Source organism: Capra hircus, chromosome 11, assembly GCF_001704415.2.
Source record: "Capra hircus breed San Clemente chromosome 11, ASM170441v1, whole genome shotgun sequence".
In the NCBI taxonomy this organism is placed as follows: domain Eukaryota; kingdom Metazoa; phylum Chordata; class Mammalia; order Artiodactyla; family Bovidae; genus Capra; species Capra hircus.
Window position 1 is genome coordinate 72,942,425 of NC_030818.1, and position 17,167 is coordinate 72,959,591.

Sequence of the window (17,167 nt, forward strand, 5' to 3'; positions counted from 1 at the left end):
TTCCCATTAGTCACACTCTTTTCTTTTATAGTCATCTGTCTCCACCCCTAAACTATCCAAGCAAGAAAAGCATGAAAAACTAGCAGAAGCTACCTAATGAATAAGCCTGCCTTTGCTGTAAAAATGATCACCAAAGTAATTACCAGCAAAACTATCTCAACCAGGTTTTTAACTCAGCAAGTTTATGTTACAGACATATTTGATAAAAATTGTTTTATTTGAACTATTCAGTGATTTCTTGTTTAATTATTTCTTCCCTATAATTACAAAGAAAGGATGGCTTAAAAAAAAAAAAGGATGGCTTAATTGAAAGGAACACCGATCTTCCAAACATTGGAGGCAAAGGACAGAATTTCGTTTCTTTTCAAAATATAGGAAAAAGTAAAGTTAATAGGTCTCTCTTTCTTTAAGCTTTATAAAACACATTACTATATGTAAGTTTCATACATATGTGTGTATATAGAAAGTCATTGATAGAAGACATTCTTAAGCAGGAGGTGGCAGCACTGGAATCAGTGGGGGCTTTGTTTGCCTTGCTGGTTTCCCTGACAACAGAATCATGTCTCAATTTCACTTTTAAGATATTAACATTTACAGTCTTAATTGTTTTAATTATAATTTTTTTAAATTCAAGTAATATAGAAGCAGCAGATTCCTTTTCTGAGCATGCTTCCAAACATACATGTGTTCTCGTCTTCCTTCTCAGATGATTACACATACTCAAGGCACGCTCTGCTGCTAACAGCACACTTTAGAACGGATAAATGAAATGACATTAAGCCTTTGCTTACTTGGCTTTCATCATTAAAAAAAAAAAAAGTGGAATAAAAAGAATGCTCTGGAGGTAAATCCAAGAAGGCGAGATTTAGCAGCAATTGTATTTCTAATAAGAAGGCTTAAAGAAATAAGTAAACAAGTGCACAGATAAATGTGCAAAGGATGTGTACTCTGTTTACACCTTTAAAAAAGAGGCACCAATTAGGATATATCCATCCCAAGGAATGCTATGTGGTCACTAAAAATGATGACACACAGCTACAACTACCAAAATGAAACAATATTTAGGCTACATATCTAATATAAAAGCGTTCCAGAACACTATACTAGGCAATTATGTTCCATATAAATATGTATGCATTAAAAAGAGATACCAAAATATAAAGAGTGGGTATCTCTACTTGATTCTTCATTTTCTTCTTCTACATTATATTGTTTGAATTATTTTTTTATAATGAGCGTGTACTTTTATATTAGAAAAAAAGATTTTCAGTAAGTTTTCCAGACCATTTTGCATATTTATAAATAGAATTTTGACAAGCAAGGAAACACACAAAAAAATACATCCTGGAATTTAAGTTTGTACAGAAGGATAGACTACATTAGGTGTTCCTGGGAAAGCTCTGAACTTTCTGTCTGGAGTTCTGCTTCGGGAATCAATTGATCACTGATATTCCTTTAAGTGTGAAAGGGAAAACGGCTTCTAGTTGAGTATGATATTGAGTACAAACACTGCCAACATGTCTGAATGTTTCTTCTCTTTCACAATAATCTATTTGCAGAATAGTACTGTTTACTATTTTTGTCCTCCAGTCCCCCCATTCTCCCATTTCCTCTCAATCAATGATCACTCTTCTTTGCAGAAGCACAATATACAGGTTCAGAGTCCCCAGAAAACCACAGTGATACAGGCAGAGAGCCTCTGCGTCACCCATTAAAATCTGAGAAAGCCCAGAAGACCCTGATACCACCTTTTACTCCTCAAGAGAGACCAAAACTTGAGAGGCCTGAAGAAATATACAAAACTGAGAAAGGACATGGGGAGGAGCCAGGCAGAGAATTAAAATTGTTCTTCTCTCAGGAAAGATGGAAGCAGAGACTGTTGGAGGCAAACAGCTGAGGACAGGGGAGAGCCGTGGGGAAAGGGTAGGGGAGCCACACTTCCAAAGTCTGAATGAAAGAAAATAAGGGCAAATAAAGGCTCCACTCGCAATTGGTTATCAGGTAGAACAGAGAGTGTAATTAAAGTTTTACATGAAAAGACACTTTAAGTTGGGATCTTTACGAAGAATATTACCAGTTTCAGCTCTTTAAGAACAAACATCAAGGAGACAACTGTAATCACCACAGCCAAGCATGGGCTTTTGTAGCTGTCATGCAAATGAAAGTAACGCGGGTGTCTCTTGTATGTATAAAATATTTTGAAATGGTACATAGCTTTAACCTATGTGCTCCTTTCCAATCCAGTTCCACTGCCCCCTACCTAGAGGTAACCTCCGTTCTGAATGTTTTCCCTTACCTTAAAAAAAATTTTTTTTAAACTGTGATAAAATACACGTAAAATTTATCACTTTAACCATTTAAAAATATACAGTTCAGTAACATTAAGTACATTCACATTGCTGTGCAACCAACCTTCAGAATTCTTTTCATTTTTCAAAACAGAAACTCTGTACCCACTAAACAACTCATCACCCATCCAAGCCCTGGCAACCACCATTCTACTGTCCTTAAGAATTTGTTCTGAATATTTAAATACCTGATACAAGTGGAATCATACAGTATTTGTCTTTTGTAACTGGCTTGTTTCACTTAGTATATCCTCAAGGTTTATCCATGTTGTAACATGTGACAGGATTGCCTTCCTTTTATTCATCCATTGGTCCATCAATGAACACAAGTTGTTTTTGAGTTTTAGTAATTGTGCATAATGCTGTTATGAACATGGGTGTATAAATATTTCTGAGACCCTGCTTTCAATTCTTTTGGATATATACTAGAAACTGCTAGGTCATATGATAATTCTACCTTTAATTTTTTGAGGAACTGCTGTACTATTTTCCATTCCATCTGCACAATTTTAAATTCCCATCAGTAGTACACAAAGGTTTCAATTTCTCTATATCCTCATCAACACTTGTTATTTTCAGGGCTGGTTTGTTTTTTTTTTAAGTAGCCATTCATTTGGCTGTGAAGCCAGTTTGATTTGCACTTCTCCAATGACTAGTGATGCAAAATATCTTTGCATGTGCTCATTGTTCAGTGTATATCTTCTCTAGAAAAACGTCTATTCAAATCATTTGCCAATTTTTAAACTGGGTTGTTTTTCTAGATGTTGAGTTGTAGTTCTTTATATACTCTGAATTAATAACCCTTATCAGATGTGATTTCTATTTTCCCCCATTTCATAGGTTGTTTTCAACATGTTCTCTGATGTACCAATGTTTTTTTATGAACTCCAATTTTTTTTTCTTTCCTGTGCTTTTGGTGTCATATCCAAGAATCATTGCCAGACCCAGTATCATGTAGCTTTCCCCATTTCTTTCTTAAGAGTTTTATCATTTTAGTTCTTATGTTTGTGTTTTTGATCTGTTTTGAGTTCATTTTGTATAGTGTAAGGCAGGGGTCCAACTTCATTATTTTGCATGTGTATATACAATTTTCCCAACACCATTTGTTGAAAATACTGTCCTTACCCCATTAAATAGTCTTGGCACTCTTCTCAAAAATATTTTTACCATATGTGTTCCTTTATCTGGGTTCCTTTTTAAACTATTAACTCCAGATTTCTTTCAAATTTCATCAGTTTATTAGTGTTCACCCAGGATACTACATTACCTTTAGTTGTCAGATCTCTGGTCTGTGACAGTTTTTCACAACCTTGATAGTTTTGCATATTGGCAAGAATTTTGTAGAATGTCCCTCAATTTAGTCTGATGTTGTCTAAAGATTCAACTAGGTTATGCGTACTCGGAAAGAATACCACTAAGGAGAAAGGCCCTTTTGATTACATCATACCATCAGGTCTGTGATATCCACATGCCAGCACTATGATGATAACCCTGGGCTCTTAGTTAAGCTAGTGTCTGCCAGGTTTCTCCACTGTAAGGTTCCCTGGTTTTCCATCTTCAGACTTTATTTTTTGGAGTTGAGTCACTAAGTCCAGCCCACACTCACCTGGGGAAGGGCATGCTCCACCTGCTGGAGTATAGGGTCTACACATATTATTTGGAATTCTTCAATAAGACTTCTTTTTTTTCTTGTTTTGCAAAATATTTTCATCTCATATGTAAGCATCCTAGGAGTATACTTAGTTTTGCTTGTTTTTGAAATTTTGCTGTGGATGAACATTTGTTATTTATAATATTTTGCTATTAAAGAGCAATGCTGCTATCATCACTCTTGTACATGTCTCCTGATAACTCGTGTGCAAGTTTCTTCAGGAAATATACCTAAGAGCGGACATGCTGGATTATAAGCCATGTGTCATATTCAAATGTACAAGATAATGCAAGACTGTTTTCTACAATGGTTGTAGCAATTTGCATTCTTACCAGCAGGTATAAAAAGTCCCTGTTGTCCACATTCTCACTAATGCTTAGTGTTCTCAGTCCTGTTCATTTTTGCCAGTCTAGTAGGCATAAACTAATACCTCATCATGATCTTGGTTTGGTTTTCTTGACGACTATAAGGAGCATATGAGCATCTTTTTATGTTTATTCTCTATTTGTGTATTATTTTCTAAAAAAAATACCTGTTAATATCTTTTGCCAGTTTTTACCATGCTATTTCTCTTCTTACTCATTTACAGGAATTCTGTATACATCCCAGATCCTTTGTAAAATATATCTATATCATACATATTTTGTAAGATATCTATCCTATGTATATGACAAAGATATAAAAGAGATATCTCTATCACGTGTATAATATACCTTTGTAAGATGTATATATATATATATGCACATTCTTTGTTAAGTTGTATCTGTATCTTCACCACATTTGTGGCTTGTCTTGCTACTCTATCATATAAAGAACAAACATACTTATTTCATCTTAAGCCAACTTATATATCTTCTCTTTTATGGTAACACTTTTACTGTCTTGTTTAAAAAAAAGTACCCATCCCAATAGCGGTATTTTTCCCTAAATTGGAAAAAGTTTTTTACCTTTTATATTTCACTTATCTAGAGTAAATACTTGTGATTTGTAAATACACTGATTTACAGTATTAAAAATTCACGTTGCTGCTGCTGCTGCTGCTGCTGCTGCTAAGTCGCTTCAGTCGTGTCCGACTCTGTGCGACCCCATAGACGGCAGCCCACCAGGCTCCTCCGTCCCCGGGATTCTCCAGGCAAGAACACTGGAGTGGGTTGCCATTTCCTTCTCCAATGCATGAAAGTGAAAAGTGAAAGTGAAGTCGCTCAGTTGTGTCCGACTCCTAGCGACCCCATGGACTGCAGCCCACCAGGCCCCTCCTTCCATGGGATTTTCCAGGCAAGAGTACTGGAGTGGGTTGCCATTGCCTTCTCCAAAATTCACGTTATGTAGAACGAAATCATGGGGAAATGATGCTGGGATCCTCAAATAACCTTTTAAGAGGTTAGCACTTGCTCCCTTGCCCAAACTGTCCCTGAACTAGAGAATGATTCTGATTGCCAGTAACTTTCAAACATCTAAACGACATTCACATAAATGGTTTCAGCTGAGACTTTGTTCAAGGTACAAGCATACATGTTATTCAATGCAATTTGGTTGTCAAAAAACTGAGAGGATTTTTAATATGTGGACCAAATTTTTAAAACTTCTTTACACCTGGCAAACAGAAACATCTCCAAACAGTAATAAAATAAATTTACTTCAAATGGGCAATGGGGGAAAAATGGTGTTATTCTAAAGTAGGATTTTATGTTCCTAGCGGCCTCATGGTAGACCAAAATGGTTAGAAGTTACAAATGAGCAGTCCAAGGCAAAATCTGTCCCTAAAACAAGAGAACCACCTCTTACCTCTAATAAAACAAGACAAATGGTTCTCAAACTTTTCTACTTTATTAAGGTTAACCAACATGGGCTTTCCTGTTGGCTCGGATGGTAAAGAATCTGCATGCAATGTAGATGTGGGTTAGATCCCTGCATCAGGAAGATCCTCTGGAGAAGGGAATGGCAACCCACCCCAGTATTCTTGCCTGGAGAATTTCATGGACAGAGGAGCCTGGCAGGCTACAGTCCATGGGGTCACAGAGTTGGACATGACTAAACAACTAACACTTTTAACAAGGTATTTATACATCTAAACATTTACTGTAAATTTTCAGTGATGCTTAGATTCTAAATTATTTCCCCATAATTAAGTTAATTTAGGCACACTGGTTTTGTGTTTTATAGAAAACGTTTATCGTTAGGTCACAAATAGGAATGAGTTATAATTTGCAAATGTTACAAAGGTGATCCCAAATCTCACCTAGTCTCTTTCCAAAACTGTAGCCACTAATTCAGTCCTTAATGAAAATAGAGACCAAATATAATTGCTTGAACTTATCACTGTGAGAGATTCTGGTAACTAAGGAATCCCTGAAAGAGTAGTAAGCTATGATTCTTAGAAAGCTCAGAACACTGGAAAGGCTTAATTGCAAAGTATTAAACAAAAGGCCACAAATTTTGCTTTCCTAAGAGGAGCTGGGAACTAGAGATGTCATTGAATAGTGCATTGAAATGGCATTGCCTAGGCCGAGTGCTGCACAGAAACTCCAGGTCACCTCTTCTGGATCTATTATTTTGGATAAGCTTCCACTATCATAGCATGGCCCTGTAAAAGAAAAAAGAAGTCCAGTTAGAGCAATGAAAGGCATGAATCCAGCCAGTATGGAGGCAGCAGAGAACCACAGAAAAGTACAGGCTTTGGAACTCAATCCTGACTCTGCCATTCAAACACTATGTGATCTTGGGAAAGTTATTAGCCACTCTGAACTTCAACTTCCTCTATAAAATGGGGCTCATGGTGCCCATATCAAAGTATTTTTGTGAGCATTAAATTAAGCGATAGCATACAATGTGTGTGTGTACATACACCACACACATACATGCATACACATGTGTATCAAAGTCTGCCTAGTAGAGTCTGATTTCTAGTAGATGCTCCATAAGTGGCTGCTATTAAAATAAGCCACAGTGGCTTTTTTTAGCTGTATAAAAATAAACATGATACAGTGAATTTGACAACAGCTTTCTTTCTTGTGAGAAAGATGAGAAAAATGGGGGCTTTTTATTTAAAAAATGTAAAAAGGTTACATTACTCACCCAAATCCAGAAAGCTATCAAATAACAGGGTCAGGACTTGAAACCAGATGATTCCAAAGCCTGGTCTCTTCTTTACTACGCTATGCATGTGGAGATGATGAGCTGCGGTCCCACAATAGTCAAAAGGCAGAAAACCCCTTCCCAAGCACTAGGCACAGTACAGTTACCTCCTTAGTTTAACCCTAGTGTAGAAATGTATGATGTCACGAGTCTAAATCCTATCTGATAATCATAATCATTCTTCTGGACTGTTATCAATCCAGTTAACAGTTTTAACTAATCTCCCTACTTCTAGATTCAATTCAATCCCCACAATATTTATTAAGGAACTATTATTTATAAGGCACCAAGTTAAACACTGTGTGGGTACAAGGTTTTGCTACATGGTCTCTATCCTCAATCTAGTATACACTGTAGTTCAAAACAAACTGTTAAACACCCTTGATACAGGCACAAGCAAACAAAAGAACAGGGATGGGAAGGTCTGACTGACTTGGGGTTGTCCTAGAAGGATACATAGTAAGTTAGAATATTCCCTCTCCTGTTTTATTTAAGCTGTGTTATTTTCATGTTCCAAATCAATTATACTATTCTATGTCAGTGATTCCCAACTGCAGTGATTTTGCTCCCCACCCTCCCCAGAGGACATTTAGTAATGTCTGGAGATATTTTTGGTTGTCCCAACTGTGTGTATATGGTGAGACAGGGAGAGGGGGTAATGAGGGGGGTTGTTTGCTACTACTGTTATCTAGTGGACAGAGACCATGCTAAACACTCTACAACACACAGCATAATCCTGCCAGCCAAACAAAGAATTACCTAGCCCAAAGTGTTACTACTGCCAAAGCTGAGAAATCCTGCTCTAGATCCAATGACGAACTCCTCCTCTGATCTAATCATGTCTATACAGCACTCACTTGGCTCTTGATGAAACAATGCCAAGCTGAATCTAGTGTCTAGAATGCATCATCTCCTTCCTCACTACACTTAAACTTCTGGAGGAAAGTAATAACATTGGATATTATTCTTTGTTCATTTACAAAACCATCTAGTATTAGGTTACTAATCTTCTATGTGCTAGATTAAAAAACTAGGGAACAAACACTCAAAACCAAAGGACACTGACTGGTGTGGACTATGCACTATGTACAACATTGTGCACCAGTTATCTCCCCCAGTGAATCCTGGCATAGAAAGATAAGAAGGAGGGCTCCAGTCCTGACCAGCCATGGTTTTCCATAAACGAAGTTACCCAGTTTAGAAAATACTTCCGATCATGAAGTCTAAAAGATTCTAACCTAAAAATAACTGACCCCTTGCTTTTTCAAAGTCTCGGAGGAAAAGCCATAAATAAAGGCTTTTAAATGCAAGATGTTTATACTTTTACATATCTTATTCATCTTGGTCAGCAACAAATAGATTCTATTATCTGGTGAAAAATCAAATCTGTTTCCAGCAGGGTTAAAAAAAAAAAAACAACACAGATTACAGCCAGCCTTCCTTTGGATTGTAGTCCCACAATGAAATGCTACAGGTAGGAAGTTTTGTTGGTAACACAAGTAAAACAGATAGAAAAAATCTATAGAAAACAAAATTTTCCCCAGCTAAATAGCAATAAGTTATCCAGAGGTAAATTAATTCTCCATTGTACAGTTCACTTCTCAAGAAACACAGTTTTCCTCTTGGAGAGATTTTATAGATAAGGTCTCAAGGTGACTAAATAAATGAATAAAATTTTATTATTAAAGAAGAAAATATATCAAAGTATGATTAATGATAGTATCTGATGAGGGGAAGTGATTCTAGTCTTATTTTCTACATACTTTTTGTATTTTCCATAATTTCCATAATAAGCACATAAATAAAACCTGTAAACATTATTTTAGGGGGAAAAAAATTTGGATATAAATAGCTTCTTTCATTCAAAGTACTCTCAGGGTTGAAGCTGTACTCCCCGGCCCTCAAAAATGGGCTTTTTTTTCCAGTTGTGTGTCATCAGAAAAATCACTCTAAGACTGTTTCGAATTAAGATAAATCAAACATTCTTGGATGAGTTTGTTTCTAAGAAAATAACTTTCTGGAAGGTATTAAGCTTCTGTGACCTACCTGCCCTCCAGCTGCACAGGCGGCAACTAGACCATACTGGCCTCCTTCCTTCCGTAACCTGTTGGCAGCTGCCATGACCAACCGACAGCCAGTGGCTCCAAACGGGTGCCCCAGGGACAGTGATCCACCCCAGGTGTTAAACTTCTCCAAAGGAGGCGATCCAACCTGGCTCCCACAAAAATAAACACAAATAAAAAAGATGAATTTACTTAAAAATCAGGCCAGGCTCTGAGTAACAGGAAGTAATAGCAATAGAGGGAAATAACTTTCTTAAAGACCCACCATATACTATTTTACTACAAAAGAAATTCCAAATCAATTCTGAAAGCCAAGGGCCCTGTTTATTTTTCATCTGACATCAGAGTGGATGAACCAAAGACAATTTGAATTCTTGCTTTTATTTTTTCCGAAGAATTTCCAGGAGCTATTTTTCAACTAAGAAATAAATACATGAAATAACACACAAAAATTTTCCGAAGAAGCAGCAGCCTTCCTCTTCATATTTTTATTAGCAGGTATTAAAGTTCCAAATATTATAGTGCTTTGGAAATTCAAAGTTTGCTTTGCAGGGGCGGGGGAGGCCACACTGTGAGGCATGCAGGATCTTAATTCCCCGACCAGGGATAGAACCCACACCCCATGCAATGGAAGCATGGAGCCTTAACCACTGGACTTCCAGGAAAATCCCTCAAGTCTATCTTTTTTTTCCTCAAGCATATTTTTAACCAGAAACTTACCTTGGCTTTTCTACCCATGTAGTTTTGTGCAAACCAATCAGAATCCATGGCCTTCAAATTAGCCAAAATCTGACCCTAGAAAGGAAAATAAATCAATAAGGACTTTCTTGTAGTAAAATCCCTCAAGACTTTCTTTCATGCATGAGTCTGTCTAACTTCAGTGCTAAGCAAATCTTTAAATCAGTTTTCCGTGAATATTTTCTAAAGAACCAACCTGATACTTCTGAAGGGCCTCAAAGAGATAGCTTCAAAAGATAGGTTTTTCAACACTGTGGGTGTAGCCCTGGATTTCCTCCCAGTAGTGTTAAGTCAGTACTTCAAACATAAAGCTCTACTTGTTTCACACATATTAAATGATTACAGTCCTTTGATATGTGTCTTTAAAGTGACTTACTGAGAAAGCTTCATGAAATTCAAAAGCATCAATATCATTCATTGTTAATCCTGCCTTTTCCAGAACTTTTGGAGTAGCATATGTTGGTCTGAAAAGAAAAAACTCAGTGATACGATATTAAAACTTTCATTTTTAACTAAAGAACTCTTTCATATTCCCCAAACTGAATTTTACATAGTTATTAGAAGGTCCTCTACTCATTCACTGATTCTACTGTACAAACAAAGTGTTGTTGATACAACAGTAAACTGAACAGACACGGCCTCTGCCCTCTGCAGTTGATATTCTAGACTCAGAGAAAGAGATAATAAGCAAGTAGACAATAAAAGAGAAGGGCAAGTTAATCATGTGAAGAGCCAGAAGAACACAGAGCTCAAACGGCAGAGCATAAGGGGCATGGCTAGTTAAGTGACATGATGGAGGCTAGTGAAGGTACAGCCTTGCGAGGAAGGGAGAGGAGTCTATCTAAACATTAGGAGGCTTTCATAAAAAGCTATTCTGATTGTGTTGCAGAGTAAGTGGCAGTATAAAAAAATGCTTATGACATCTTAATGTAAAAAAGGATATAAAGTATATATGTGATAACTGTAGTAGAAAAGCATAGGAAAAAGTAGAAAAGTTATAAAACGATAACACAACATAAAGGATTATTATTTTAAAAAGCCAATTTACAAAACAATTATGAACTCAGTGCTTTATATACTTTTAAAATCTATGTAATAAACATGGGTAACCAATATTTTCTAGAATAATCCAAGAATATACATTGCTACCTACCCAAGTAAAAGCTGATCTTTTGGATCCTGGGACACGTACATGAAATCCCTAGGTATAAAACAGAAGGGTGAGCTCTGTACTAAAGAAAAGAAATCAGAGGAAACTAACTTGAATACTTACTTTACCTCAGATATGCCTTCGGCTTATAACCCATGGCCAGAGCTTTTTCCTCTGCCATAATCAGCACTGCAGACGCACCATCAGTCTGAAATATTAATTGGAACAAAAATATTAAATAACTGCAGCCTACCTGGTGCTATTTCTTCAGCCGTCTTCTATACTCTGTTCCTCAATTTACCAACGCATCACACTTACAGAGTGACTCTCTGTAACAAAATCTTTCCATTTTATGCATCATTAAATCACAATTTTACATACACACTGACCCATTTTTGGCAGATGAGGGTAGAAAAGTCTATTCAAAAAGTATCATAATTATCAAAATGAATGATGAGAATTGGTAACTCAATAGTATTCATAATAAACTAGAAGTTTTTTGCTTTTGGCACAGAATATGAGGAATTTTATGAATTAATCCTCCCCAAAATCTCTTCTTTACTGATTTATTTTTATATTTTCTGGACTGCTTCTCAGCTGTTTCCTGCCTGTAGCTTGTACATGATTTTCTTCAATTTAAAGACTCTATAACAAGCAAACCAAGAAGAAGAAGTGAGGGACAAATTAGTACTACTCACAAAAGCCCTTTACTACTGTTTCAAAAGAAAAAGCTAAAAAAAAAAAAAAAAAAAAAAAAACCACAAAAATTCCAAAGGAAAAGAAACTACTCTCTAGAATTGACAAAATTAAAACAATCTCTACCGTAATTTCAGACCATATTTTTGTAACTCAGTAACTCTGAAGAGGCTATGCAGCCACTACCAATAAGGTGGCCATAAAGTCTGGAAACACAGGTGACTATACCTAATAACATCACATTACTATATTCAATGTGCAATTGTGAAAAACTGCAATGAATACGGTACATTAACAGCATCTCTGAAAACCCATGTATCTGTGATGTATTACCTCTAATGACTTGTGTTTCTGATTTTGATGAATAAACCTGAACCTTCTGCACACCTCACAAGTATTCAAGGGGGTTCAGATCTGCCAAGAGTGTAACCGATGCCATATGAACCTATCATCCAATTTGGTTTTAGAAATAACCACCTAACCAGTCCTTCACTGCTCAGGCTTTACCAGGTGGTACACCATCCTGTTAAAATCACCTCAGGTATTCTTTCCTAAGCTCAAGAGCAGGCATTAAATTGCCATTTATCAAGGTCAAATAAGTCAAACATTTGCCTGTGTTTCTTTCTAGACTGTATGTCTGGGTAGAAGAATGATACTGTAAGAAGAAACACTGACCAGATTAACTATATCCTGAAGACTGACTGCACCCAAGGTAGTAGGAGGGAAATCACATCTCGCAGCAGAAGCAGAATCAAGAGGGACATTTAATAGAGGAGGAAAGAAAAAAAACCCAAGCAAGGACATGAAGCTACCTGCATATAAGTAAAATAACAACCAAAAATGCGGGTAGATTTACTCCATGATGCTTATAGGAAAGTAATTTGGGGGTCAGCATAAAACATAATTTTCTAACAATCAGAACTAGAAAAAGTATCTTGTCATTCTCTCTGCCTACTTTTCAAGTCTTATGTTGCTCAGTTGCTAAGTTCTATCAGACTCTCTGTGACCCCATGGACCGCAGCACGCCAGGTTTCCCTGTCCTCCAAGTTGTAGACGACTCCCTAAATTCATATCCTGTGTTCCGACCAGGCTTTTCTCCAGAGGCCCTTTGCTCTCCTAACTCTCAAAGTTGCATTTGCCATTCCCTTTGCCTAGAAAGCCTTTTATACACTTCTTGAATTGGCTTGTACTCTTCCTTCAAGATTCACTGATCAAGTATTACCTCCTCTAAGAAGACTCTCTTACTCACCCAACTATGTATCTTCTCCAAGAGTCAATGCTTACAGTCATCACAGAACTTTCTCACTACAATTAACTATTCTTTTTATCTCCAGTGCCCAGCACAGGCAGGCAAAATTTTTTGACTGCTGAAGTGACTGAAGAGAACAGCTTTTTTTCTTTTGAGAACAGTGTTTCTGTATTAGAATGCTGACTGGATCAGGTGACTTTCATAGCTTTAAAAACTGATTCTATTTTAATAGTCTTTGTAATAGGTAAGTATATTTTATTTATTTTTGGCTGTGTTGGGTCTTTGTTGCTGCGTAAGGGCTTTCTCTAGTTGTGGCAAGTGGGGGCTACTCCCTAGTTGTGGTGGGCAGGCTTCTCATTGTGGTGGCTCTCTTTGTTGTGGAGCACAGGCTCTAGGCATGTGGGCTGTGGCCAACAGTAGCTGAAGCCTACAGTAGCTGAGGCAGGTGGGCTCATGCAAAGTTGTTGCTGAACCACGAAAATACGCCAGGATTCTTGGCCTCCAGAGGAGAAGAATTCAATCTGGGGCCAGAGACGAGGCTTGAAAGCTCGGAGCTTTTGCGTACTAAAGTTTTATTAAAGTATAAAGGAGATAGAGAAAGCTTCTGACATAGGCATCAGAAGGAGGCAGAAAGTGTTAGTGTTAGCAATGGAGTTATACACTCTCCAATTGGTCATTATAATGAATCAAAAGAATGGCTGGAGGTTGTAAAGACCTCAGCAGACCTACTCCCATAATTTACTTTAAGATAACAGGATTAGCCAGAAGGTTTAATCCAGAGACTGTCCTCAGGCAGGATACATTATTGTTATATAATCCTAAGGAATGTAGAGGAAAAAAAAGAAAGTTTGTCCTTTCTTCCTCCTTGAGAATTCCAGACCCCTCTCTCCTTGGGGACCCCTGGACTTACCAACCTGCCTAGGAAATGACTCTCATTCCGTAGTTGCGGCTGGTGGGCTCTAGAGCTCTGGCTCAATAGTTGTGGTGCATAAGTTTACTTGCTCCACAGCCAGTGGAATCTTCCCAGACCACAGACTGAACCTGTGTCCCCTGCATTGGCAGGTGGATTCTTATCCACATTGCCACCAGGGAAGTCTGAGTAAGTATGTTTTTAAGTCTCTATTCGTAATACACACAAGTACATTTATTTTAGGCTTTCCTATTGAGAATACACAAATATAAAAGATCATTGCTGCTGCTGCTGCTGCTGCTAAGTCGCTTCAGTCGTGTCCGACTCTGTGCAACCCCATAGACACCAGGCTCCCCCGGACCTGGGATTCTCCAGGCAAGAACACTGCAGTGGGTTGCCATTAAATAGCACACATAGTTACCAGGAAAGAAGAATTTGCAGCTGTCACTGTGCCATAGGGCTTGATGAATGCAGGTTTTAGTTTGGCCATCTGATCCAGAGAGGAAGGACGAATGCCATTATCTTGTGTAACTGTATCTCTTCCTATAAAAATATGAAATTTTCAACGCTAAGCTCAATAAGCATTATATATCTTCTACAGAGAAATATGCTTTAAAATTACAAGAACAAATAAAATATAAACCATAACTATTCACTAAAAAGAAGGCTCTTTATAGTTATCAAGATATTACCAAATATGAAAGCAAACTCTTAAGACATTTGGGAAATAATCTAAATGATTTAACATTAAAAAGGATAACTTATTTTCTTAAGATATTTATTTATATTTGGCTCTTCTTTACAGAAGTCTTATAAATACAGAACTTTAAAAACAAGCATGCACATAAGAACTAAAAAATATCTGCCAGACCTAAAGGAGATTTATAAAACATCTCTTTAAAATGCTTACATATGTTACAACAAAAATTGAAACCTGAGTCAATGTTTAAGAATAAAAGCTGAGTATTTTGGAAATATTCATTGAAAAGTCACTTAGGGTTTTTGGAGTTTTAGAAGAAATTCAAAACTCTCTAACAATATCAAGAAGCATTTCCCTTTACAAAGCTGAGTGAACTGTTTTACCTGGTACTTTGAAGGGCACAACATCAGAAAGGAGTCCTTCATCCTGTGCCCTTTTGGCCAGGCTGTGAGAGCGCAGTGCGTATTCATCCTGCTCTTCCCGAGAAATAGCAAAGGCAGCAGCCAATCGGTCTGCAGAGTGGCCCATGGTCTCACTGGTGGAGAACTCACTCACTGCAGGAAGCTGGGAAAGGAGATAATTGGGACCAGGTACACTGTTATATAACAAGTGCTATACCACACCTAGGGCTATCTGGGAAAGTTAAAGTCTACAATCAATCAAGATCAGGACAAGGGAAGTTCTTTGTGCGCAAGGCATCTCTAAAAAGGGCTTACAAATTCAAATCTTCTGCTATTTTTTTCTCTGTCTTGACCTAATAATTAACCTTTTCTTGTAACTAACAGAATTCACAGCCATTAGAACATAACTGAACCCATGCCATCTTATCTAACACTAAATCTCTGCAGTGGGATGCTTTGACAACACAAGTCTTTATGTTAGCATTCAGGAGTCTTACCTCTGGCGATAGGAAATTCAATCTGAATTTAGAGATTACAGAGAGTCGCTGAGCCAGAGTCTTGGCCTTATTGAGATCCAGCATCATTTTCCTCATTTTCCTTGAATGGCGAATAGGGATGTCAGACATCAACTCTACACCACCTGCCACGACCACATCACATTGGCCGGAGGCAATCAGGCCGACAGCTATAGGGCACAGGCACAGGTCGTATGCACATGAGTATCTTTTGCATAAATTAACAGACCACTGGTAATTTAAGCTTCTTTTTTTTTTCTTAAATTTAGGCTGGACTTAAAAATTGTACAATAGTTATTAGCATTGTACAACATGTGTAATTCTGGTTTTTATCTTTTCAGAGGGATTAGGATAATTTTTTTCAATGACTCAAAATACATTCAATGCACTAGAGAAAAACAAGTTTCATTCAGGCTACAGGGACGTCAACCTTCAGAAGTATCCACTGGACCAATTCTCAAACAAATCATATCTAAAGTAGAACATGTGGCATATTTCATATGTTCCCAGCTTCAGTTTTGGTAACAACTCTTTATCCTATAAAGAGAATTTCGGTTTCTACCACAATCTAGATAAAGTATGGCTTTTAGATGTAAGGCAGCCCCCTGCCCTCTGGCCATGGGCAAGCACTATGTTGCTCTAACTGGAAGCGGTCACATGCTGTGCGGAGTGGAGAATGCCCCCATTTCTGCCTCCAGCTTATTCCCTGCCACCTTTATGGTGGGCTGGCCACTTGGCCTTGATGTCACTAAGAGAGCACATGATCACTGTATCTTTCAGGTTTCCTGTCTTTTCACAGTAAGGGCTGGTGCTACAAAATGTTCCACAGATTTGCTAAGTTTGTTGTGAGAATTTGTAAATAATTATAAAAAGGCCAAGATGTGGGGGAAAAGTAGAGCAAAGAGCTGTACCATCCAAGTCAGTGATTTATCGCTATGATGATGATAGAGGGAGGAGGGCCACCATCTTCATGGGCGAGTATCATGCTAGAATCACCTAATCTTAAAACCTAGCAGGTGATAAACTCCTCCTGCCTCAAATCCAGAAGCACCTCCTCCGTTTAATAATCCCTGTGATAGCCAGCCACACTACTGATGAAGAAACTACACAGATGGTTGTGGTCCTCAGGTATGGAGGGCAAGAAAAAGGTGGAGAACTACTGTCAAAAGTAAAAAAATGTAAATGGTACCTTATTTTCTGAAACACACAAATTCAGACATCATTTATTTCTGTTAAGAATAATGTTTAATGATCATAGAAAAGACAAAGGAGAACCAACATGTACCTTCTGCTGTCAAAAAAAAAACCAACATACCTGTGGTCATGGCTTGGTTGGAAGAGATGCAAGCCATGGTGACAGTGTGAGCAGGAGTCTTGTCAGAAAAGCCGGCTCCGAGGGCGGCCTTCAGGAAATACAGTGAACGCAATGATCACTTATAAAGGAAGTGCAATATGCCAATATGAGCGGTGCTGTGAGCAGTACTTCACTGTATGGTAAATCAGGAAAGGAGATAATATCTCACAGAGGAATATTTAAAATACAACTGAGTCCATCATGGAAATGGTTTATGAATTTCTTATCTAGTCGTTAATCAACAAGCACTGCCAAAT

At 37.6% G+C, this 17,167-nt stretch overlaps 1 protein-coding gene across 2 annotated transcripts in view; it reads right to left on the reverse strand.

The window, feature by feature from the left end:
• HADHB (hydroxyacyl-CoA dehydrogenase/3-ketoacyl-CoA thiolase/enoyl-CoA hydratase (trifunctional protein), beta subunit) overlaps positions 5,805-17,167 on the reverse strand; it is a 29,017-nt gene continuing 17,654 nt past the window's right edge. For both annotated transcript variants that reach the window (XM_013967822.2, XM_005686934.3), the window contains 10 exons: positions 16,872-16,959; positions 15,539-15,726; positions 15,024-15,204; positions 14,362-14,483; positions 11,214-11,293; positions 11,089-11,136; positions 10,312-10,399; positions 9,918-9,992; positions 9,181-9,345; positions 5,805-6,583 (listed from right to left, as the gene is read on the reverse strand). In XM_013967822.2, the coding sequence (XP_013823276.1) occupies positions 6,548-6,583; positions 9,181-9,345; positions 9,918-9,992; positions 10,312-10,399; positions 11,089-11,136; positions 11,214-11,293; positions 14,362-14,483; positions 15,024-15,204; positions 15,539-15,726; positions 16,872-16,959 (1,071 nt within the window). In that variant the 3' untranslated portion in view covers positions 5,805-6,547. The remainder of the gene's footprint in view (positions 6,584-9,180; positions 9,346-9,917; positions 9,993-10,311; positions 10,400-11,088; positions 11,137-11,213; positions 11,294-14,361; positions 14,484-15,023; positions 15,205-15,538; positions 15,727-16,871; positions 16,960-17,167) is intronic.